Below are 25,804 nucleotides of genomic sequence, written 5' to 3'. Positions count from 1 at the left end.
ACAGTGTTCGATCAACCCAAAGACATAGATCGAGGCGATACCTTACTGAGACGCCAACCAAACACCAGTATGAAGTACAGAGGCTGGCAGCCAGGTGGCACCATTGGACCACGAAGATGACTTTTTGTAAACCTTTTTTAGTGTTTTATTTGAGTTATTTATACACAACTCTGCTCTATTAAAAACATGGTTGTCAAACGTTTCGTTCCAGTTGTCTTGACTTTGTCATTTTACGTTTTTACTGTTCTCCTTAATTTTATGCTCACTCACTTTATAACTCACTTTATTATAACAACTTATTATGCAATTGCAATAGATAGATGTATTGTAATAAGAATGTAATCACTACATATGTAGTCATGCGTTGCTAGATTAAAGAACATCAAGTACCTTGATAGAGATGTATCTTCACGTTATAAGCTTTATTTGTATAGCACCTTTCATACATCAAATGCAGCTCAAAGTGCTGGACATGCAAGAAAAAGACATTTAAAACGGGAGCAATCAAACCATAGCAAAAGAGAATACATTAAAACCAATTTGTAGACATGGAAATAAGTAAACACAATAAGAATGATAACGTAATTAAAATAGAAGTAAAAAAAATAAAAGATAAAATAAAATAGACAATTTATAGACATGAAAATAAGTTAACACAATAAAAATGATAAAATAGAGGTAAAAAAAATAAAGAAATAAAAAATAGTTATAAGACTTCACAAAGGTTTATTTTATTTTGATACTTCGGTGACGTAACCCGGAAGTACTTCAGAGTGAACCTGAGCCTTTCAGCAGTTAGTAGCAACAACAACGCGTGTGCACACGAATGTAAAGGCGGCATATATGTTCAGGTCAGTACGTAGTCCACTTGGGGGTTCCTTTGCCTTTCCGACATGCTGCCACTCCGAACGTTAACTTCCATCATTCGGACTGGCGGTCGTTCACCTTAGAAGCCGCAATGCCGACCTTAGGTTTAGGCGTGGGGGTGGGAGAGGTTAGGTTTTGGGTTAGGGTCTGGGGGAGGTTAGGTTTGGCGTGGGGGTTGGGAGAGGTTAGTGAAAAACGGGGAATATAGACCCCCTTTCGGAGTGCCGATATTTCGGAGTGGCAGAACGTCGGAGTGGCAGCACGTCGGAGTGGCAGCATGTAACCGTCTACTTGCATTGTATTGTCGGGTACCGTTAACTTTGCTGAGCTAAGTCCACAACGGTAAGATTGACATATGACTGGTTACTTTTGTCACAATACCCTTAGCTAACTAGTTAGCTAACTAGCTGAGTTAGCACAGGGTGACCATTCCAAGACAGTTGCCTTGTTTAGCGTAGTCTCTTTCTGGCCAGCGTTAACTTATCAGTTTTAATACGTTTCAGTAGCTTTGGGGAGTGTATCAGTTTAGTAGTTTTTTTTATTCCATAGTGAACAAAGTAAACGCTGAACTTTCTTACTGTGATGTAATGGGCTTTTGTACCTCATGAGTATCCGTAGTTGTACAAAACACGGAAGCAAACAGAACGTTGTAGTGTGATACTGAGCGGAAACTGCATGAGCTGTATACTGCACGAGTAGCTACTAAAGTTATGCTGATATATAAAGTCGTTGTCGAGCCTCATTAATATTACACTTACAGCTCCTTAAATGCGTTCATCTGACTCTGCCAGGTAACCAGCTGGAGTCTGTTGTTGTCCTACCCCAACCATGTCCGCTGGCCAGCCTACAGCAACACCCCCGTCACTATGCTTCGGCCAGGTGGTTATCGGCCCCCCCGGGTCGGGCAAAACCACCTACTGCCAAGGAATGCACGACTTCCTGGGTCAGCTGGGACGCAAGGCGGTGGTGGTGAACATGGACCCTGCCAACGAGGGGCTGCCCTATCCTTGTGCTGTGGATATCGCAGAGCTCGTCACCCTGGACGACGTGATGGACGGCCTGAAGCTCGGACCCAACGGCGGGCTGCTGTACTGTATGGAGTATCTCGAGAAGAATCTGGACTGGTTGGAAAACAAACTGAAACAGCACAGCGACTGTTACTTTCTGTTTGACTGTCCTGGACAGACGGAACTTTACACCCACCAGAGCTCAGTGAAGAACATCTTCTCACAACTCGCCAAGTGGAATTTCAGGGTGAGCTCCAAGGTTTAGAGTAGCCCCATAACGTGACGCCGCTCACTGTACTTACTGTACAGCAGTCGGCGCCACACAGCGTTAGAATCCTCAATAGGTGGGCAAGGCTGTTCAAAAAGCTCTCCTACCCGTATCCCACCTCTGATTGCAGACCCGAAGATATGATCGCCAGCCTAGTGAAGCCAGTAATTTGACCGGCGCTGTTAAAATGATACTGCTGCGTGAAACAACCGTTTAGAAGCAGTCTTTCCACAGCCTGCACTGAATTTACAGCAGGGTGTGTTTGATCTCACTATCACGGTGCACCGCTTGCACGCGGCGAGCAAAACAACACATGCGGCTGTCAGTGATCAACGCAAATCCAGCGCACCTGGGAAGCAAAACATGTCATGACATGCTCAAACTCCCAAGGTTCCTGTCGGCACTAGGAAGCTTCTCCTGTCCTCAATATGGCACAGGCTGTGCAAAGACTGCTTCTAAACGGTTGTTTCACGCAGCAGTATCATTTAACCGCCCCGGCGAACTTACTGGCTTCACTAGGCTGGCGATCATATCTTCGGATCTGCAATCGGAGGTCGGATACGGGTAGGAGAGCTTTTTGAACGGCCTTGTCCACCTATTGAGGATTCTAACGCTGTGTGGCGCCGACTGCTGTACAGTAAGCACAGTAAGTGGCGTCACGTTATGGGGCTAGGTTTAGAGATGAAATGGACATTGTCCTCCCGAGTATTGAACTGATGCTCAGTATGCACCGCCTCATTCATATCTTATATCGCACAGCTAAGCATTCTTGCTGTGTTGATTCATGTGCAGTGTATGCTCTCCCCTCCCCCCCGTTTCGATCTCAAGGATCTCTGAAAGCACAAGCAGAACCTGATAGAATATGGCCATTTGGTGAAAAAGAAAAAAGAGTTAAGCTATGTAAAATGAGTTAATTGAAAAAATATTTTCGCCACTCTACGTTCACACCGCAAACCTTAGTGCTTGAATCTGATTTGTTGCTCACATCTGATTTTTTGTGTGGCTGACTGTTCAGACAGACTTTTTAAAAGTGGCCCACATCAGACTCCAGTGTGAACAGGTCACGGCCCTGAAGTGACCCGCATGCACAGAAGAACAACAATAACGTCACACGCAGCACACTGCTGTTCTACATAAACCCAGAAGAAGACAGCAGTAAACATGGTGGTAGCTGACGATGTTGTTTCATCTGTTGTTTACGGTTTAATTTACAAGTTACTGTGCAGTGGAAGCCAGCGAATACGGGAGCAGATGATAGCGAGGAGGAGGAGAAAGAGAGCCAAAATTTTAATGATGGCTTTCTGTGGAGCAATAGCTGCTACTTCTTGCTAATACTTATAAGGTCTAAAACCTCACTAACTGGGTTTCCATCCACCTCTGGATATTCGCATTTACCCAAAATGCGAATATAAACTTGAATGGAAACACCAGAAATTCGAATAAAGGTCGAAATATCGCATAAATGTTTTTACGCTTGGAGGGGGTGGATTTATCAGCGTATCGACAGTAGGAAGATGCAAACTTTTGCAATAGAAACAGATTTTGCGAATTAACGATGACGTACCAGATGTGACTTCACTTCCGCTTTATGCTACTCCAGGGGGAAATGGTGGCGATTAGCGCCAGGCAGTCTGAATGAAATTGAATGTAACGTTCCCAATTCTATGTATTAAATTCTAAAAAACGACCCTCAACATTTGGGAAGGCTAAGCCACACAACTACGGTAGTTCGTTATAATCTAACATCATGCTTTGAAGGCGACTTTACGACGATGACGGTGACGGTGATGACTCAATCAAAGCAGGTCTCCGCTGATAGAGATCTCTTACAGGCACACAGGCACGTTACGCCTCCTCCTGACGAGAAGCGCCACCGACTGCTCAACCTGCCGACTCCCAAAACTCGCTAAACAAAACTGAATGGAAACATGCATAAATTCGCATTTTATTTTGCGGATTTTCACAAAATTTGCTTGAATTATGCGATACATTTGGATGGAAACCCAGTTAGTGTCCCTCCACTGATTAGCTCCCTCACAGCTGTCCTCCATGTTTGTAATCACAATCTGCCTGCTTGGTCCTCCCTCCTCCCGCCAGCCCAGAATAGTGATGAATGTCGCTCTGGAATGACGTAAAAGTCACATTGAAGCATTAAGTCAGATATGGGCCAGATGTCTCTTCACACCGGAGTCACATTCCAAAACATCAGATTTCGAATCTGATGTTTTTCCACATTTGAAAGTAGCCCAGGTCATCTTTAAAAAAAGTCACTTTCAATGTGACTTGTACTGTTCACACAGTCATGAAAAAGACTGACCTGATTCACTTAGGGGGGGAAAAGATTAGATTCAAGCACTAAGGATGGCTGTGTGAACGTAGCCTCTGGGGCTCTTTGCTGGTTCCTCCCTGGTGCTGGCAGCAGCAGGTGTCATCTACACTACAGGATCGGGGATTCAAAAGCAGGTACGTAGACGTCTGTTCAGATGTGACGTTCACTGCGGGGGTTGAATCCCCGATCCTGTCTGCCGGGGCTGGGCTAGCAGCTTAAATGCTAACTCTGCTGCGTTGGAAGAACGGGAGGATTTACCCCACGCTGATGATCCATTGAACAGGCGTCTATGATGAGACACTGACTGAATCTTATTGCTCGACAAAGATCCTTGAGCTCGAAACGTTGCAAATCAAGAACCACTGATGGACCTTCTCTCTTTGTTATACCGTAGTTACCTTTTGTCCTCCAGCAGAACGTACCATCATAAAGAAAACAAATGGTACTGTTCCGATGAAATGCAATGTGTTTGTTGTTGGTTCTGATCGTTCACCCGCTCTTCCTTCTGTCAGCTGACTGCAGTGCACCTGGTGGACTCTCATTACTGCGCGGACCCAGCCAAGTTCATCTCTGTGCTGTGCACCTCCCTGTCCACCATGCTGCACGTGGAGCTTCCCCACGTCAACGTCCTCTCCAAGATGGACCTGATCGAGCAATACGGCAAACTGGGTGAGACGTGATGAGGTGTTGTTGGATGGATTGAATAAAAACAAGATGTTACAAATGAAGGCTGAGAATTCTTACCTGTATTTTTCAGGTATACACTAGTCTCGGTTTCCAGACGTTTGGTGAGCGGCGCCACCTAACCACCAAACGTCTGGGAATTTCATTGTCAAAATCTGTCTCTTCGAGCCCGGCGAGAACGCCCGGCAGCAGACACGCCTACATTTATTATTAGAAATTTATTTGGTAGCGACAATGCAATGTTTCATAGTTCCAATATAGAGCAAGACACTGATGTGCTGCAAAGAGAGTTTATACCTGTTGTTTATTTTACAATAATTTTTCCTCCCCGGAAGTGGTCCGCTTGCTACTGTGAAGTCATCAGCAGGCTCTGTAACGTTTAGCCTCGGGAGTCGGGCTTATCGCTGGGGAAAAGACCTCTAGCCGCCGGGGCCGGATGAAACACGTCCTATTAACAGGTTATATTTGTTTCTAAGTGATTCATATGTTTCTCCGCAAACGCGACAGCACCGGTTCTGCATGAGCGTCACTGCTCCCAGAAAGCAGGCCCGCCCACAACACTCATGATCGGTTCGCCGATGCAAGGCTTCCAACAGCACCACCTAACGTTATGAAAAGATTTAAATAATAATATTCTCAGTCTTAAGGTAGTGAAACGGATTAAGGCTGAGTCTAGGTAGACACTAGTAATTTCACAACTAACATCTGTACAAAGTATTGAGGCATTTTTATTTTTCCCCCCGTCTCTTCTGCGACAGCCTTCAACCTGGACTTCTACACAGAGGTGATGGACCTGACCTATCTCGTGGATCACCTGGCTGCTGACCCCTTCTTTAAGAAGTTCCACCGTCTAAATGAGAAACTGGCTGAGGTCATACAAGATTACAGCCTTGTCTCCTTTGTGCCTCTCAACGTACAGGTATCACTGCAACTTTGCTGTCTTTCAACCATTTATTGTTGTACATCACAATACCTATGGTGGCCCACAGTGTTATATACTCAGTGATTATAGTGTATTCCAGCCATGAGGACTATACGCCGAAGCAACGCTCAACCTAAGCTCAACCTACGCTAAACCCACAAGTTTCATTTAGGCATCCTTTTTAACAGGCGAAGCCGTACACACCACCCGCGTGCGTGTCACGCTGAAGCCACGCTCACGCCTTGCTCAAGCGATCGTTCAGGATTCACGTCTATTTTTCAAGCGTGACGCGTGAAGCTTGAAGCTGCCAGGCATGAAGTCAATGGGAGTTGTGGGCGGGTTCAAGGCGTGCCGAGGAGGCGCTGAGAGGAAAAGAGAAGGCTTCTTGTGTGAACGGTTAGGCGTCAGCTCAGCTTGTGCCTGCTTCAAGCTTCAGTTCTACTTACGGTCGGCGTCCTGTGTGAACAAGGGCTAAGTATTCTATATTATAGAAGTTTGTCCGTTCAACTACAATCTGTTTCAGTTGATAAAGCGGTTGCGGTGGATTTCCTGATCCAGAAAAGGGTTTAGGTGCTACAGACTGCATCTTAAGCACTTGTGAACTGACGCCTAACCGTTCACACAAGAAGCCTTCTCTTTTCCTCTCGGCGCGCCTTGAACCCGTCCAGAACAACTCCTATTGACTTCATGCCTGGCAGCTTCAAGCTTCACGCGTCACGCCTGGAAAATAGGAGTGAATCCTGAACGATCGCTCCGGCGTGGCTTCAGCGTGGCGTGGCCCGGGGCTGGTGTGAACGGTCTCACCTGCTAACAAGGACGCCGAAATGAAACTGCGTGGCTCCGGCATGGCTTTGGCGTTGCTTCGGCGTATATTGTGAATGGCCACTTAGAATGTCTTAAGGCCAGTTGTACACCGCTATCATCAACCTTGTTATGAACTTAAATTAATGTACCCTACTTGAATTAATGCAGGCCGGTATACTATCATAGTTGTAATTGATATGTCTCGACTAGGGATGTTCATCAATTGTCAAAAATCGATAATTGATCGTTAAGGAATGGAATCGATCCTGTGGAATTTGGATCGATTTTTTTTTTTTTTTTTTTTTTTATCAAATCAAATGGCTGAAACTATCAAATTTGATTTTCACTACGTGGTTGCAACCAGGAGAGGGTGCAATTGGACAGACAGAGAACAATGAACAGAACACCTCTGTGGGTGGGGCTATGGGTGTGGTCTAATTGAGCTGCAGCCGAGAACTGAAGTGAGACGAACACAGCAGACAGAGGAAATGAAGCGTGCGAGGCAAAGTTTTGTGTGGGACCATTTCGAGTTAAAAGACGACGTCGTATATTGCAAGAACTGTGATGCAGTTTATAAGTACAACACGACTACGACGCCAATGATTCACCACTTGAACAGCGTACAGCCGAGCCTGGTTAACCAGGGAGATGACGCCGCCGCCTCAGCCCACCATCACTGCGGCATAAACTGGCTATCTGTTCCGTGCTTTGCGCATACGCTGCAGTTGGCCATTAACGATGGATTTGCGCTATACCTGCACCGTGTCATCTTGGCTGCTGGCAAACTCGTTAGCCACTTCAATCACAGCGCTGTAGCAAGCAACGCGCTGCTGGCCAAATAGCAACAGATGAACCCGAATAAAAAGGAGCATCACAAGCTTGTTCAATCATGTAAAACCAGGTGGAACTCCGTCTGCGCCATGTTCAACCGGCTGGTGATCGAGCGGTGGGCGGTTGTCGCTGTCTTGTCGGATCGGACGGTGACCAAGATGCCAGGGTGCTGGAGCTCATTTTGTAAAAAAAATAAAATAAAAAATATATAAGTATTAACTCATTGAGTGCCAGCCACTTTTGGAAGACGGATGCTCCCAGTGCCAGCCCTTTCAGAGCGTTTTCAGTGATTTCTCGAGGCCCACAGAATATTGTGTGATATTACTATGTAAACACCGAACACGCCCAAAGAACGATGATACTCTATTGTATCATCAGCAAAAAAAAGTTTATTGATATCATTTTCCGTTCTTTAGTTATCAGCCGGAGAAGATAGGTTGTTTTCACCAAAAACAGACGTTTCAAATTAGAAGCTGAGATAATCAGCCTTTTGTGAAATGAAGCATTTCAAGCACATCACTGACTCTGAAGCTAATATTTTCTGATGTAGTGACACCTCAAAAATAATTTCCTTCAATAAAACAGCGAAAACAAAGGAATTTTGTTTGACAAAATAATATTTTTTAGCTGCAACCAGCAGCGCTGGCCCCTGCGTGCGCAGACCCTACACTTTCTTGCTGGTCTTGATTTACTGCTGGTGGGCATCAGATATTCTAGCTTGCCAATCTGTCCATCGAGCCTGCTGTCTGGGTCTGTCTGGGTCGGTGTGGAATGCTGCCCTGCGTGCCCCACCCCCCCCCTCAACTGCAAACCCCTCCTCCGTGGGTGTGTCTCTGGTGGCTCTCTGCTGCGTTTGCTCTGCACTGAAAACCCAGCTTTTTCACAGCGTTCCGCGTGTATTTGTCACCGGCTCCCAGCGCTTCCAACTGAGAATAATAACAACTCCACAACTAATCATGTGGAGGGGCTATCGCAGCGGACACGGGGGGGCTCAATTGTGGGAGCAGATTGGCTGCTGCAGGCACAGCTAACGTTATGCTTCATGCATATCGATGCATACCGATGCGGTTTCCGTTTCATCACGGGGCTTGTTCTTCTGCTGTTTTTCCTCACCTTTCTCTAATCTGGAGAGCACTGTCGCCACCTAATGGGTCCGTAAAATAGGTTATACACATTCAACATGCCCCAAATTTTTACAGGAGATGTATCAGGCTTTGATCCACGTCCCACCGTCAAAAAACGCAATTGACGACAATCGTCGTCATTGGCACTCTACGTTACTATTTGAATTGACGACGATTGACATATTAACTCAATGAGTTAATATGATCGATAATCGATAATTGATCGTTAATTTTCACCGATTATCGATTATGGAAAATTTTCAAAATGAACATCCCTAGTCTCGACAGCTCTGTTCAATCATCCTAAAGCTTAATTTATGCTTCGTTGCCCAACACTTTTGAAACTGTGTCTCAAGACTTTTTTTCTGTCTCTTTCTGAAGTCATATCTGTCGAGACTTAACTCTCCTGTCTCCAAAAGAATTACATTTCTTCATTATAGATCACCAGATACAGTAATAATAATAATAATAATAATACATTAGATTTATATAGCGCTTTTCTAAATACTCAAAGTCGCTGTACACCCAATAAAATAATTTAATAGATACAAAACATAAAAGAACATAGCGATAGTAATAACAATAAAACAGAGTACCGTATGTGATTTAAAGATGGATGAGTTGTGATGATGGAGGGGAGGATGATTTAGCAGGTGATGGGGAGTTTGAAGAGGTGGATCTTGAGGGCCTGTTGGAAGGATGGTAGTAGAGTGGTTGCCTGACGGATGTGGATGGGGAGGGTGTTCCAGAGGGAGGGTGCAGCAACTGAAAAGGCCCTGTCGCCCCAGGTGATTGGTCCTCGGGGTTATCAAGCTGTTAGTGTCAGCGGACCTGGCGGTAGGGGTGTGGCGGAGGAGGAGGTAGGGAGGGGGCGGGGCCAGGTTGTTGAGGGCTTTGTAGGTGGTGAGTAGTATTTTGAAGTCTATCCGGTGTTTGACATTGGGACAGTAAGAAGTAAGAACTCCCAGTTGAGCGTGTATAGGCGCGTACAGACAATTCTGTGCTTTAATACATTCATAGGGTTTCAGGTAACATTATTTCTCGTTCCTGTGTTTTGACCCGGTGTTTTAATGTAACTCGATAATGTCTAAATCAGGAAGAAAAGTAAGGACGCTACAGCAGATGGCCGTATGGCCATGTAGTGGCACTCGATACGGATTTTCAGTTAGATCAAGTTTATTTTGACAATAACAGTCCAGTGGAGAGCGAGACGAGCAACCGCCATGTTCTGTGAGATGTTAACAGCGTTTTATTGCAGCACTGGGACACACTACAAGGCTGTCGTTTTAGACTAGGTTACAGCTCACTGACTACAAAATGTGAGTTCTGCTCAATCTGGTTATTGGATCTGCTAAATCCCCAAAATCTCCAAAAACCTCTCTCTCATATGGGGAACTGGAGGTTTGTACGCCCAGTTGTTGGGTATAAGCAGCAGGATGAAAAGATGTAAATGTCCCAGCGTCATAGTTTTTGTCCCAATGATAACACACTTATTGACTGAAAACAAACGTGCCCAATAGAGAGCCGCAGGGATGACATATTTTTGTAGTCAGAACGCGGAAGTCCCGGACTTCCTGGTTCTTCACTGTTTCTGTCTATGGGATTTTTGAATGGGTTTTTGCCGCAATGCTTCAAATACGGTCTCTGGGCAACGCAAGATTAATCAAACGTGAACCAGAGTTCAGTCGGATAATCTTCACACATGAAGGACCACTTTCATGAGTTTTGTAGCGTAAATGCAAGCCCTAGAAGTAAAAAGCTCGAGCTAAGCTAATCCAGAACTACACACTGTCGCATAGGCTTCCCCCGTCACGTCACCACTCAACCTGGACTGTTGTTGATGTGTGCACTGATTACCCCGGGCTGAACGGGCTGAACCAGGTGAGGGAAAGAGAATTTCCGTGTTCGTCCTTTGAAGTGATGACGTTATTGACGTATATATCCCCATCGACTCAACAGTGTAGTCTCATTTAGCCGTTTGCTAGCTAGCCGCCCTTTTAACGGCACGTAAAAGCTTCAAAACTCGTAAAAGTGGTCCTCATGTGTGAAGATGATGTTACTAAACACTGGTTCGCGTTTGATTAAGCCAGCGTTGCCCAGAGAGATTATTAGAAGCATCGCGCCAAAAACCCATTCAAAACTCCCATAGGCGAAAACAGTGAAGAACCAGGACTGTTAGCATCGATGATTTCCGGACTCGTTTCTGCAGCTCTCGATTGTAGGCTCACTAAAATTACTGTCTGGTGTGTTTTTTTTCTGTTTTTTATATAAAATATGCTGCTACTGTCGTGTAAATCTATCTATTACTGTCATGTCATCACAGCAAAGTGGAATCTTGATGTCAGCATTCACTTCCTACTAGACAATGGAGCTGGATTCAACATCACTGGACAATACAATGTCAATCTTAGCAATTTATCCAATCACAACCAATTTGGTTGAATACATTAATTGATTGGTAGTGATTGGTGAGGGCTGTTGAGGCTTCACTGTTCCCTGTGAATTGCATGTGTTTTTCAGCCAATCGGAAATGAACTGTACAAAGGGGTAATGTTATTGTAGTGTACCCCTGAGGGCATGACCGACAGACCCACTGCACTGGCACAGACTCTGTCTGCATGCCGCTCCATCAGTGCCCTACAGGTGTCTTTGTTCAACCATTTTAAGAATATCGTGACAGATGTGACACGACGTGCGCAGACACACACACGCACAAACGCACACACATACTCTCACTCTATAGCCTAGTTCCTCATTGCACGGCTCGCGAGACGCTGGCGGCTCTCAAAGCTTTAGTTGGCGGCTTTAAGAAATTGCAATTTTTTTTAATTTCCCCCCCCCCCCCTGCTCTCCCCAAAATTTCAATAAACCTTTATGGCATATTATTACAATACAACAATACTGGTGTCGACAGTAATAGAAGGTGCCAAATCATTCAAAACAATAAGCATTTTGCTTTTAGGAGTATTGTGCTAGCGCTGTTCCAAAACGTGTCAACGTGTTCAAGATTCAAGATTTTTTATTGTCACTCCGTAGTACAAGTATCACATGTGAAATTCTTGTGCTGTGTGCTCCGTTACAACATAGTGTTCAGGTGAGAGCCAGGTTTCAGTCAAACACAGAACGTTACAGCTCGCTATGTCCGTTTGGAATTGTGCCCGTGCTCTCAGTTCGCACATTTTATTTTCTAGTGCCTGAACATTGGCCAGCAGAACGCTGGGCAGAGGTGGCTTGTTTGCGCGTCTTCTCAGGCGGGCGATTAATCCTCCTCGCGTCCCTCTTTTCCGTTGCTGTTGTTTAAGTTCAGGAAATTCAGAGAGGACGGGAGCCAACCAGTCCTGGTTGGGTTGATTTCGTGCAATCCTGATGTTTATTAGCGTGTCCCTGCTGTATCTGTGCGTGGTGGCGTTGGCGAAGCCGGTGCCGCTGTTGCTGTGGCTACGGCCACTGCTGCTGTTGTTGTGGCTGGCGGTGTCCTCCATGTTGTGCATGTTGCGTCGAGAACAACGGTCCACTAATCCGCGCTACTGTGCACTTTCTTTCTTGCAAAAGTGCAAATACGCTACTATGTACACTATATAGACAATAGGTGTTTACAAAGCGAATAGAAGCAATGAAATGATAAACAAAACTAAATTACTCTTAAGAAAAGCCTATATCTTACGGAGCTCTGCAGCTGGTCGCCCTCTCTCTCCCGGCGCCCTCTCGTGTGTCGCTGCCTGCGAAACGCACATCCCATAATACAACTGTTTGCATCGCATCCCATAATAGTATGATGATACTTGGGATGCCATTGCGAACATAGATGTGAACAGGTTAGCTAAAACTTTAGCGTCGCCAGCGACGGCCCCCACCGACGGCCCCCACCGTTGCGGTCGGGGTACGTTTCAAAATCCCTCCAGGCCTGAAAGATTTTCTAGGGGAACACTGGTATATATATATATATATATATATATATATATATATATATATATACACATGTATATACAGTATATATGTGTTTGTGTGTGTGTGTGTGGAAAACAATAAAACACAAAAAAATGGTAGGCAGATGTGCTTGGTTGGGGTGGCTTTTGGTGTTTTGCGGTAAAAGTGGCTCTCCTATTGGCTTTGTCCTGCCAGTGCGGCTCTCATCGAGGAAATAGTGAGGATCACTGCTATATAGTGTATAACTGAGACTTGCGTTACCGACAAACGCGCTCTCTCTTTCTCTCTCAGAGCACTTCTCATTATCATTATTATTATTACTTCTCATTATCATTATCATCCCATCCTTTGCTCAATGGACACCCAACCCCCCCCCCCCCCCCCCCCCCCCCCAACTGCATAACCAGAGCACTCAGCCTAGCTGCACTCATAACACAGCTACTTTAGCATCATCATACTATAAATCAAGGAATATCTGTCTGCATCATAGACATAAATAATATGGGTGTATATATATCCCATTAAATGTTGTTTTCCTGGCCGAGTTCAAACGGTGGGTGTCACCATCTTGATTTTTCGTCAGCAGAGTGGGAGGGAATGGGTTGAGGCCTTCCACACCTGCCGCAGCTCCACCTGCTATTGGTCCGTGATCGGCAAGCTGCACGATCACTGGACACGCGACCTGTCAATCACCCCCTTTTCTATCATGTATTTTACTCCAAACCAGCGATTATAATATTAATAAAATATTAATAAAAAATGACCCCCCTACAGTTGTTATGAAAAGGTGAAATTAGCTATATAGACCAAATCCGTGTTTTGCCCCTCACTGGAAAGATGTTTAATCCCGTTACAAAGTCAGGTATTTTAACATGGGGGGGGGGGGTGCCTACTGCCCCGAGACCTAGTGGCCATTTGAGGAACTACAGCTTTTCACTTCCGCATCATCAGAGGGAAGGGGGTGGGCTTGCCGATCACATGTGGCGGGCGTGTTGCCGGGGAGGGGTACCTGAAGACGTCGGATGTGGTGCCATTCGGACACGCGACACGTTCAATAGCCTATTAATAAACGTTGACTAAACAAGCAAGCAACACTTTGTGCAGCAGTGGGGGGGCGAACGGGCATAGAAACAAACAAGTTGAATTCACGTGAACGCGTACGCCACAGGATCGGAAAATAGAAAGAATTTTTTCGTTTCTTCTTTCTCGACATTTTCACAACACAACCTGGCAGCTCCGCGACTCAGAGTAGCCTACCGTCTGTGTGCTTGGCGTTTGAATGTGTATTTGTTTAAAGGCAGCCGGCGCCCCGATTGAGCAATTTGGCTCGTGATGCCCTCGGCTGCGCCGCGCCGTGGGAAAAAAGCCTGTCCTGCAGCTTTGCTCCGTTTTCTCTGCCTCTTAACTTCAGCAACCCTGGTTACCATGGCAGTTAACCCAGCAAATTTAAAGGCAGGAACACACAAACACACCCGTGACCTTGAGCAAGAAAGGACACTAAACTGAGCAGCGGAGGTCAGTTAAAGTTGGGGCTTTTCTAGTTAAAGGTTAGTTTGCACGCATGCATTATGCATACTGTAGCTGATCTCAGAACAACAACATGTTAATGAACGGAACTTGTGACCTAGGCTCAAGGCTGCAGTACTACAAATGTGCAGTGTTGGGCAAGTTACTTTCAAAATGTAATATACTACATATTACTAGTTACTTTCATTTGAAAGTAATAAGTTACTTTACAATATTACTTTCTGTGTAGAGTAACTCATTACTTATTACACTACTTTTGCATTGCTTTTACCAAAACAACAGCAGCAGCAGAATGACATTGCTACCCCGGAACCATCCCAAAGTTTTTTTTCAACCACCTTGAAGTCAGTGTAAACAATCCAAAATTCTAAATGTTATTATTTTCCTTTGTTATTGTCATCTATAGTGGTTATTTGCATAAAACACACAGTTTGATTAGTTAATGATTGTATCTATTTGATATGTGCTTTGATTTAATCAAATGTAACTCAATTTGTAACTTGAGTTACTTGACAAAGTAACTGGTATAATATTACTGAAATCCTATAAGTAATAAGTTATATTACTGAGTTACTGCTAAAAGTAATATATTCCATGTAATATGTTACTTTTGTAATGAGTTACCCCCAACCAGTGTTGGGCAAGTTACTTTCAAAATGTAATATACTACATATTACTAGTTACTTTCATTTGAAAGTAATAAGTTACTTTACAATATTACTTTGTGTAGTAACTCATTACTTATTACACTACTTTTGCATTATTTTCACCAAAATAACAGCAACAGCAGAATGACATTGCCGCCCCGGAACCATCCCGAAAAATAATTTCAACCACCTTGAAATCAGTGTAAACAGTCCAAAATTCTAAATGTTATTATTTTCCTTTCTTATTGTCATCTATAGTGGTTATTTGCATAAAAACACACAGTTTGATTAGGAAATGATTGTATCTGTTTGAAATATGTGCTTTGATTTAATCAAATGTAACTCAATTTGTAACTTGAGTTACTTGACAAAGTAACTGGTATAATATTACTGAAATCCTATAAGTAATAAGTTATATTACGGAGTTACTGCTAAAAGTAATATATTACATGCAGTGTTGGGCAAGTTACTTTCAAAATGTAATATACTACATATTACTAGTTACTTTCATTTGAAAGTAATAAGTTACTTTACAATATTACACTCTGTGTAGTGTAACTCATCACTTATTACACTACTTTTGCATTACTTTCACCAAAATAACAGCAGTAGCAGAATGACATCACCGCCCCAGAACCATCCCGAAAAATAATTTCAACCGTCTTGATATCAGTGTAACCCGTCCAAAATTCTAAATGGTATCCTTTTCCTTTGTTATTGTCATCTACAGTTGTTATTTGCATAAAAACACACAATTTGAATAGGAAATGATTGTATCTTTGTGCTTTGATAAAAATAAAAATAAACTAAATGTGTAACTTGTGTTACTTGACAAAGTAACTGGTATAATATTACTGAAATCCTATTGGTAATAAGTTATATTACTGAGTTACTGCTAAAAGTAATATATTACATGTAATATGTTACTTTTGTAATGAGTTACTCCCAACACTGCAAATGTGCCTGTATGTTGCTATCAGTAGTGCGAACTGAGAGGCAGGCAAAGCTGCAGAACAGCGGAAGATTGGCATCATCTCTCATGACGCAAAAAGGAATATCAGTGACCAGAACAGAGTTTGTATCTAATGTTTCTATATAGAAAAACATCTAATCCTGCACTACTGCTTTCTACCTCTAGGACAAAGAGAGCATGACTCAGGTCTTACGCACAGTGGACAAGGCCAACGGCTACTGCTTTGGCGACCTGGAGGAGAGGAATCTGCAGGCCATGATGTCAGCTGCTGTGGGGGCAGACTTCCAGTTCAACTTGTATCCTTTCCCATTCTTTCTAGTGACTCATTTGTGACTCATCTGGCTTAAAATCAAAACCTGGAGATTTGACAGGAGGTGAACGAAAAACTGAAACGCTCTCCTGTATTTTTAGAATGACAACACTAATACACTATAGGCCAGGGATACTCAACTTGCTTTGCCCGGGAGCCACTTTCGTGAAATGATAGAAGGCCAGGGGCCAGTTAATAAACAATCAATATACATTTTTCTGGAGCGGATTGTAGGTTTTTGGGGTGTCAGCCGGAGTTTAGTCTGACAATGTTGTGCACACCGGATAGTTTGTTAGGTTAAGTTAGTTAGGTTAAGTACATACTGTACATAAGTGCCTGGGTAGCGAGCAGACAGCAGTATTTGACAATGTAGCAGCTAAATCATAGATTATTGAAAGATATTCCATATTCCAGACTGAAATGCTATAACAGAAGTGGAGTATTGGTCAGAATGACATGAACATTTGCACACTTATTCAGCAGGTATCTTGCATGTTGTGTTCAGGTGCACTGCATATATATATATATATATATATATATATATATATATATTGCAATTCCATCGCGGGCCACACAGCAGGCCGCATGTTGAGTATCACTGCACTATGCCATCTGAAACTTGGGTCTGACAATATTATTGTTCGATTGTTGTATTTTCTTTAACCTTTGACCCCTCCAGAGCTCACGGAGTGCAAGAGAGGTATGTCGAGAGCAGTGAAAAGACTGTGGAAGAGGCCATGATGGACCTGTAAATGGCAAAACCCCAAATAAAAGGACACAAGCGACGGCCCTTTTAGCACAAGTTTACCAGCGGAGTCGTGGCAACGTCCATCTCACTCGGCTTGAATTCTAAAAGCCTTTCCACAAAAAAAAAGCATCGGGGAGACGAGAACCAAATTCCGGCACTGTAGATCAGGGGTGCCCAACCAGTCGATCGCGGTCTACTGGTCGACCGCGGACTGACCCCAGGTCGATCGCGAGGGGTGTCAAAAATCGATTATATATATATATTTTTTTTTATATATAATCAAATAAAATATAATGGAACTACATGCAGTTGTTTATTTTAATTATGGATCATAATACAATGCAATTCCAAATGCACTTTTATTTTAAAAGTAGCCACACAGTGAGAAAAAAGAAAGTGAGAAAAAATAAATCATGTATTGGGGGAAAAAAGTGATGCATCGATTTGAGATGCATCGAGATGCATCGATAATCGTAATCGAATCGTAGCCCTCTGAATCGTAATCGAATCGTGAGGCCAGTGAAGATTCACAGCCCTAATGTCAAGTGGTTGTGGGACAACGAGAAAGTGTTGTGAGCTGTTAGTTACTGCAGGCTGGAAACGATGTGTGTGCGTTTGGCGATGTTGAAACTGGACTGGTAGATCCTCGGGAGGCTGGCTACTTGAAAAGTAGATCTTGGGTCAAAAAAGGTTGGGCACCCCTGCTGTAGATCCTTCAAGGTTACACCACAACCTCGTGAAAATCACACCCACGGAAGACTGAAGGGAAAGTCAATGCTCTTCTTTTCTTCTGACCAAATAGTCCAAACAGTGAAAGTGTTTACAAATGAGAACCGAAATGCTCCATAAATGTCAATACCTTATTCTGAAATGAGTTTATGGTTGATAACGTTTTGCTTTTTTTGTTTTAATCTATTACATTGTTTAGTCAGGGCTCCTATTTTCAAGCGTTTCCATGGCAAACAACCAAGATAAAAGTTCTATATAATCATATTCATTCTGAAAAATAAAGTGGGGTGATATCCTCTGTGAAAATAGATTCCGGTACTGTTGTTTGTCATGTCTGGCTCATGTTTACACAAATTAACCAGCTGAAAATACAATATTTATTTTTAAGACACCGATGGCACACTACCCCCCCCCCCCCCCCCCCCTTCAGTTTGTATGTCTACTCGTACGGTTTGCTATACTATTGAAATGTTTACATCATTTGCATACTTCCCTTCAAATCTGCATGGGGCCACTAGATCCTGAATATTATAGAACAAACTAGGACAGATCGAAAAGTAGGGCTGGGCAATATAAGCGATACGGCAATATATATATATATATTTTATTTCCCGATACTGTATCGATACTTGGACGCCAAGTATCGATATAAAAAAATAAATAATTGCAGGCCATGCCAGGCCTCTGCATCTGGTGATTCCCACCCCTAATCGATACTGTATCGATATTTCCTATATCGATGTGTTCAGTAACACTCAACACTCAGTAGTTTTGACTAAATCTGTCCACTAACTTATCAGTATAAAGTGATGTACATATTATTACACTACCTGGGTGGTACACAGTGTGTTGTATCTTTAGCTCTATTATTTAATTTTGAGTAAATTGTCTATAATAATATGCAATATATCGCAATATGTATTGTATCGCAATGTATCGTGATACAATCGTATCGCGACCCATGTATCGTGATACGTATCGTATCGGGAGGTCCTTGCCAATACCCAGCCCTATCGAATAGCAATCCATTTAATTTACAAAACCAACAAATCTACTGAAAAGTTTTTTCACTGTCAAAACCCTCGTGAAATATGTCTGACGAAAAAGTGCCATACATACTGTGCTGCCATACATGCTATACGTGCTATACCAGTTATTTCATTAAAAGGGAACCACAAATTTGCAGCAACCTACAACACATTAGTGTTCACTCTCTTAATTAAAGGATGTCTATTTACAGCACGAATGGAAACAAAAATATTTGCTCTATGATTTTTTTTACTGTCTACATGTGCAACTAGCAAAAGATGTGCGATCCAATTATCCCAATACAATCACAGGCTACTTTGTAAAAAAAATATATAATTGCATAGTTGTGTTGACGGAGCGGTTTATCACGTGGGCGCAAAATGAATACATTGTTAACACCAAACACATCAACAACAGCACTTCAGAAGAAGTAACGACTTTGGCAAAAATACAGAGTCCTCATGTCTTATTTTTTCTATCCAGCAGATGGCACATGCGCCTCCAAATCCGGCCTCGCGGATCCGTTGAAACTCCACCCCGGCTTTTCTCGGCAACCGGGGCAGAAAAATTAAGTCAGGCGGGGAGAGGAAGCCACATTAAATCTGTGTTTCTGCACAACTGGCCCTGTGTCTGGTCTCTCTATGGAAGAGCCGTCTCTCGCAACTCAAACTCTTGTTTTTTGGAGAATAGAGATTATTCTTTTTGCTCTCACTCCGTCTTGTTTTCTCTATCGTCGAACCCCAGATTAGAGATTTGAATCCTAACATAGTCACATTATAAAATACAAAGTCTAGACATCCCCCTCATTCACAGACATTGAACATGAGCCTTCATAGCCGTGCTGCATTGTTACAGACTAAATGTGTGGTACACCATAAGCTCTCACTGCTGTGGGAAATCATGACTAGCCCTGCCTCAGTGTGCATTAACATGGCTGTGAAGCGTTGAGAAACGTGGACAGCTTTGCCTCCTGCCTGCAAACCTCTCTGTGTGCATCGGGGGGGTGTGTCAGGCAGAATGTTAAATTGTGTTCCGATGTTTGTACATGTGATCAAGTATGCCTCCTCACTGGCACTTCCTGCCTTTTTTCTTCCTTTAAAGCCCCCTAGAGGTGTGTGTGTGTGTGTGTGTGTGTGTGTATGTGTGTGAGAGAGAGGGAGAGAGTGAGTAAGAGCCTCAAAATTCAACTACTCATTTGTTTCACTAAATCAGTCTCACACGAGGACCCCGTGTTTTCACTGCGGGCTCCATTTGCAAATAGGCCCTACTCTTTCATACATGTAGCAATCACAATAAAACTGTACTCGGGCAGGGGCGGACTGGGATCATAATTCAGGCCAGGAATCAGAATCGGAATCAGAATCACTTTTATTGCCACAGTATGCAAGTTACATACGAGGAATTTGTCTTAGTGTCTGTATGCAGCGTAGCGGTCACATCAATATACAGAGATAAGAAGTAGGAAGATAACTAAAGACAATCACAAAGTTGCAAGTGCAATCAAATCCGAGTAAATATATACAATATGTACATGAGTGGTGAAGTGTTCTGTGGATGATAAATATGAATTTACGTTGCATTAGATAACATGCAGGCCAGGCCAACACACGTGGAAAACAAAAGGTCGCCCGGGAAAAATTTGGACCGCTTGAAGCGAGATTTGGTGAATCTAATGCTAACGTGATGTTACATGTTACCTATTTGTTCACTAATAGAATTCAACATTGCCTAGATAACTGCAAGTATAATATGAAGATGTAAAAACAAAAACATGCCTCTGTACAAAAGCTTCACAGCAAACTTAATTTAAGGAAGAGTGCAGTGTCCTGTCTTGTCTTGTTTGAGGTTAAATGCAAATACAAAAAAATCTAACTGCTTCATCTCCACTTTAAACTGTATTGTGCAGTCCTACTGATAATCCCATAAAGCACATTAATGTAAGCATATAGCCTACATGTTTCACTTTATGCTCTGAAATTGTAGTCTATGAAGGTTCCTGATTCTGATCAGTTCAACACCACCTCCAGCTCTGCAGGAGCACCTGCTGCAGTGCTAGTGCTGCTTCTGCCTCCTTCTCCACTTTTGTGAAGAAAACCCCAAAAGCAATCCAACCCATACTCTCAGTTTAGCCACTAGTGTTTACATTTGACCAATGGGATTTTTATATAGCCTAATATATATAAATAAATACAGTCTTAATTTAATTTCTCTCGAATATTCTAGAGGCAATAGACAATTGTCTATGACTGATATTGTAGTTTAGGCCAAGACACAACATAGGCTCCTTGCTTTCCACCTCTCTCTTCTCCATTTTGGCACCATTGAACAGCAAGCCCCGCCCACCCGTGCTGGGGTCTCAGCAGCTTCTGACTGAAAAGTTAACTCATTCCTCCCTGCCTGGCTGCCTGCAGCCTGCCTGCCTGCAATCTGCCCAACTAGGAACACTTGGCCTGGCCTGCAATTTTTTTTTTTTTTTTTCAGGCCAGGCCACCGGGCATCTGCCCGAAGCGCCCGATTAGCCAGTCCACCCCTGGTACTCGCCTTTAAACAAAAGGTTGTTATCTGCTTAACCGGACTATTTGTTTTCTTAAAGGTCCCACATCAAGCTATTTTTAACTGTATAAAACGTGGGTCTTTAAAACAAGGTTATGAATTCTGTTGCAAAAAGACAAACTCAAATCCAGCCTCTGTGGGACTTCTCTATGTGCTCTGTCTCTCCCCTCATTAACTCATTGAGTGCCAGCCACTTTTGGAAAACGGATGCTCCCAGTGCCAGCCCTTTCAGAGCGTTTTCAGTGATATCTCGAGGCCCACAGAATATTGTGTGATATTACTATGTAAACACTGAACACGCACAAAGAACGAGGAGACTCTATTGTATCATCATCAGCAAAAAAAAGTTTATTGATACCATTTTCCGTTCTTTAGTTATCAGCCGGAGAAGATAGGTTGTTTTCAGCAAAAACAGACGTTTCAAATTAGAAGCTGAGATAATCAGCCTTTTGTGAAATGAAGCATTTCAAGCACATTCACTATTTTCTGATGTAGTGACGTGGTGTAGTTGTGTGGCGCCCTGCGTGCCCCACCCGCCTCTCCCCCCCCTCAGCTGCAAACTCCTCCCCACACTAACACACAGCCTCACGCACCCAGTCTATTTTCGGAGCGCTCCGTTTTTGTGCGCCGGCTCCCAGCGCGACACCGAAAAGCCAAACCGGACTGCTGAGAATGGTTTGGCCCTTCGGCGTCGGGTGCTGCTTTTCTGGCGGCTAATCGTGTGGAGAAACTATGCAGCAGAGACAGAGGGGCTCAGTTGTGGGAGCGGATTGACTGCTGTTCGCAGCTAACGTTAGCTCCAGCCAGAGCAATCTATACGGCTCTGGCTCCAGCATCGGTTTCCGTTTCATCACAGGGCTTCTTCTGCTTCTTCCTCGCCTTTCTCTAATCTGGAGAGCACTGTCGCCACCTAATGGGTCCGTAAAATAGGTTATACACCTTCAATAGCTACAATATTTTTACAGGAGATGCATGAGGCTTTGATCCACGTCCCACCGTCAAAAAACGCATTTGACACCGATCGACGTCATTGGCACTCTACGTTACTATTTGATTTGACGCCGATCGACGTCATTGGCACTCAATGAGTTAACTATGCGCTGTTTCGATAAGATAAGATCTGTTGGGATAGACCTGTCTTTAGGGCAGTTGATTGTTTTCTGTAAATTCTTCCAATCTACACAACTATGCAACAGAGTCAGACAACAAGGTTTGGTCTTCCACATTCAGTTGGTGGCCGGGGTAGCGCTGTAAAGCTGTGTTCACACCGAGATATTTATTTTTCTCTTTGTCGCTCGATTCAACCCTTTGGAATCGCTCTGTTTAAATCACTCGTCAACAGGCACACGAATTGACGGACATCTGGGTGCTATACATAACGTTATGCAATGTCATGATGTTTGTCCACTACGAGCCACCGTAGTTGTTTACAAGCTAAGCCTATCAGGCTGTCAATGAGCTGTCAATGCGGTTTGTTGCCACACAATAAACCAGCGGTTTGTTCCAAGCCAGTGTGATCCTTGACTCACTCTCACACGGCAGCCAATCAGCGTTGAACAGCGAGCGACTGATGCCAGCGTAATTTCGCTCGAGTTGGGATATTTCATCTCGGGCGACGAGCGTATTTTCGCCCTATCGCTGTCTCTGTCGCTCAGATACCCAGCGATTTTTCTCCTGGGCGAATATACGCTCAATCGCTCGTTTGCATTGACTTTGTATGTAAACTCAATGCCAGCGAAAAACTTTAATAGGTCGGGGTGAACGCAGCCTAAGCGGGCAAATTAAATGAGTGTTACTTTGTGATGTCACAAAATAAGTCAAAATGGCTCGTTTGGAGGCACTTTGTCCTTGCATGGCTGGTGTGGCTTCATCTGAGGACCTTGTGTTTTGAGACTTCCACGATGTTTCTATAGCTCGCCCAAGTCCTTTATAATCAAAGAAGCAAGGAAATAGTGTGGGATCTTTAAATATTGCGTAGTTTTCCAATTCCACAATTCCAAATCGTTTTTTTGTCATGCCAGAACCTGTCTTGGCCCATCTTTTCCATTGAAAATGACCAATGTTGTTCTTCTGCTTCCCAGCGGGGAAACAGCGCCCTCTCTGGCGTGGCTATGGGTGGAAACCTGTAATTACACCTCCAGAAGAACAGAAATGACAGGCTCTGGCATGACAAAAACAGCTTGGAATTAGAAACGACACAATATTTAAGACCACGAATAGCCCGGTTCGACAGACAACAACCTTGTGTTTATCAATATAATATCATCACTTTATTAACAGACACAAGGTCCAGTATAAAAACAGACAATACATAAAATCATAACATATACATACCCCAATACATTACATTAAAGAGTTGTACCAATGTGCCCAAATGCTGGACTGGTACTTAATAGTACTCAGTGGCGCTGGAAGTAGGTAGGGGGTGCTATAAGGAAGGGACTCTCGCTGAAGAAAATTTGACGTTTTTTGGACTTTTAGCCATATTTAGAGGAATATTTAATTTTAAATTAACATTAGGATTATACTGTTATATGTCATTATTCAGTATCTTCCCCTTTTCTCACTGTAACCACCTGCTGTCCCTTTAGTTGTTTTACACTACAACAGACAGCAACACAGGCATAAACACTGAACTTATTATTATTATTATGATGGAAAACCAGATTATGATGAAAATCAAACACTTTTGAAGAGAGCGCGGATGAAATAAGATTAGAGCTGGGAAGCACAAACTGTTTTTAATGCATTTTGTTGGTGGTATAAACACACAAGACAGCCAAATCCAACAATTTCGAAAATCCCATCTCTTGCCACCAGGGGGTGCTGCAGCACCCTCAGCACCCACCTTCCCGCTCCCTTAATAGCACTGAGACCAGGTTGAGTGTTTATTAAGGAAAGTCGTGTTTGATTGTGATTGCTATACTACATGTATGAAAAAGTGGGCCCTTTGCAACCATAGCCCCGCAGTAAAAATACAGGCTCCTTGTGTGAGACTGTGATTGAGTGAAACGAAATAGTCGAATTCTGAGGCTACCAAAACCCGGAATCCACTCTTAATCTCAATCAATACCCTTGGCAAATACCTACCCAATAAGCGTTAAACTCCTCATAAACAGAGCCATCTATTTGCATGTCCCTTTTTATAGCTACAGTCCCCTCAGCCTGCTGCAAACACTTTCTCATTACCATTTGCTTCTGAATGCTGTGTTCTCTCTCTGTGTTTTGTGGATGAACAAAATCAAATATATATATCTGCTTCTTCTCGGGTGGTAGTGGTGGGAAAGCAGGGGAAAAACTAACATTTCCCCAATTTGTTTGAGACTTTGAGGCTGTCTGTGCATCCTCCTATCGACCAGATAAGGTTTGCTTTGCAGGGTGTAGTTCAATGTTATAGCGGTTGTGGAGAGAGAGAGCTGAGTCTGTGCCTGCCCATCCCCCCACACTCAGTAGAGGAGTGTTTCTGCTGCCGGAGTGAGAGACAGACAGAGAGGGGGTGGGTAGGAGAGAGGAGGCAGGCAGGCTAGGCAGGCAGGCAGGGGAGGGAATTATAGAGGGAATGTACATTGGTAGTCTCGTTTGCTGCAAGGCTTCCTAGTGCTCTGGAAAAACCTGTGTTTCCTTGCTTGCCTTCTTCCACTATACAGGATCTGGGTAGAAACAAAAAATAAACACACATTTAGGTGGCTTTTAATTAGGGCTTGTTATTTCATTTATAGGGGTTTTGGTTTGTTTCTCAATTTTTTTTTAATTTCCCCAGTGAGAACAATGCGTACTAATAAGCAGGGATCATAACTGTGTTATAACTGCAAGCCAGGTTTAATGAAGATATACAGCAAATACTTTCCACTATTACTTGTATTTCCACACTGCAGTGAGAAATACATCATGTTTAATCTGATGCACACACCACAGCATCTAAGCACACAAATAGCCTCACTAAGACATAATGAAAATGTATATTATATTTTATTGAATCATTCTTTCCCACAGTATAATCACTCACAAATTGTACCAGCAGTCAGTGCTATAATTCAGAATTTTTCCTATTACACACCGATTCATGGGGTGGTGTATTTAAACCCGTATGTATTTTCCATGTTAGTATGCTATAAGTATACAACATAAATGAGTTATGTGAACGTTAGACTCCTTCATGCTGCTGGAGAAAATATTCAACCAAGGGGGAAAGAAGACAATGTGTGAGAGAGAGGGGGGAAGAATCCACTCCGCTAACTCCGCTGATCCGATCTCCGTGTTTTGCAGCCGTCCGTGCGGCTCGGTAAAATGGCTGTATCTCTGCGAGCCTCGTGTTGGTTGGGCTCGCTCCCTGCCTCTGCCCGGGCTCAGTAACACAACTCCCACAACAATTTTCTGTCGCTTTTTTACGCATTGTATGGAGCCTCCGCATCATTTCTCTCACCCATTTACGGCAACGGAATCGGGGGAATGGCGGCCGGATTCGGTCCGGTGTGAGGGGCGGCAATGAATCGGCACAAGGATAAATGGTTCTAAACGATTATTT

General features: G+C 43.4%; 1 protein-coding gene across 2 annotated transcripts; it reads left to right on the top strand.

Moving 5' to 3' along the window:
- Positions 1-798: 798 nt before the first annotated feature.
- Positions 799-17,981, top strand: gpn2 (GPN-loop GTPase 2). 2 transcript variants are annotated; one of them, XM_083662725.1, is made up of 6 exons: positions 799-851; positions 1,659-2,121; positions 4,984-5,140; positions 5,914-6,074; positions 16,076-16,206; positions 16,900-17,981. In XM_083662725.1, exons 2-6 carry the CDS (start codon positions 1,696-1,698, stop codon positions 16,970-16,972), a joined length of 948 nt encoding a protein of 315 aa, XP_083518851.1. In that variant the 5' UTR covers positions 799-851; positions 1,659-1,695; the 3' UTR covers positions 16,973-17,981. The 2 variants fall into 2 exon arrangements, with proteins under 2 accessions (XP_083518851.1, XP_083518852.1); XM_083662726.1 differs by lacking the exon at positions 799-851 and having other exon boundaries at positions 1,583-2,121.
- Positions 17,982-25,804: the final 7,823 nt, after the last annotated feature.

The sequence above is a fragment of the Poromitra crassiceps genome, assembly GCF_964638095.1.
Source record: "Poromitra crassiceps genome assembly, chromosome: 29".
NCBI lineage: Eukaryota > Metazoa > Chordata > Actinopteri > Beryciformes > Melamphaidae > Poromitra > Poromitra crassiceps.
The sequence above is the reverse complement of the archived record's forward strand: the minus strand, read 5'-3'. Positions and strand labels throughout refer to the sequence as shown.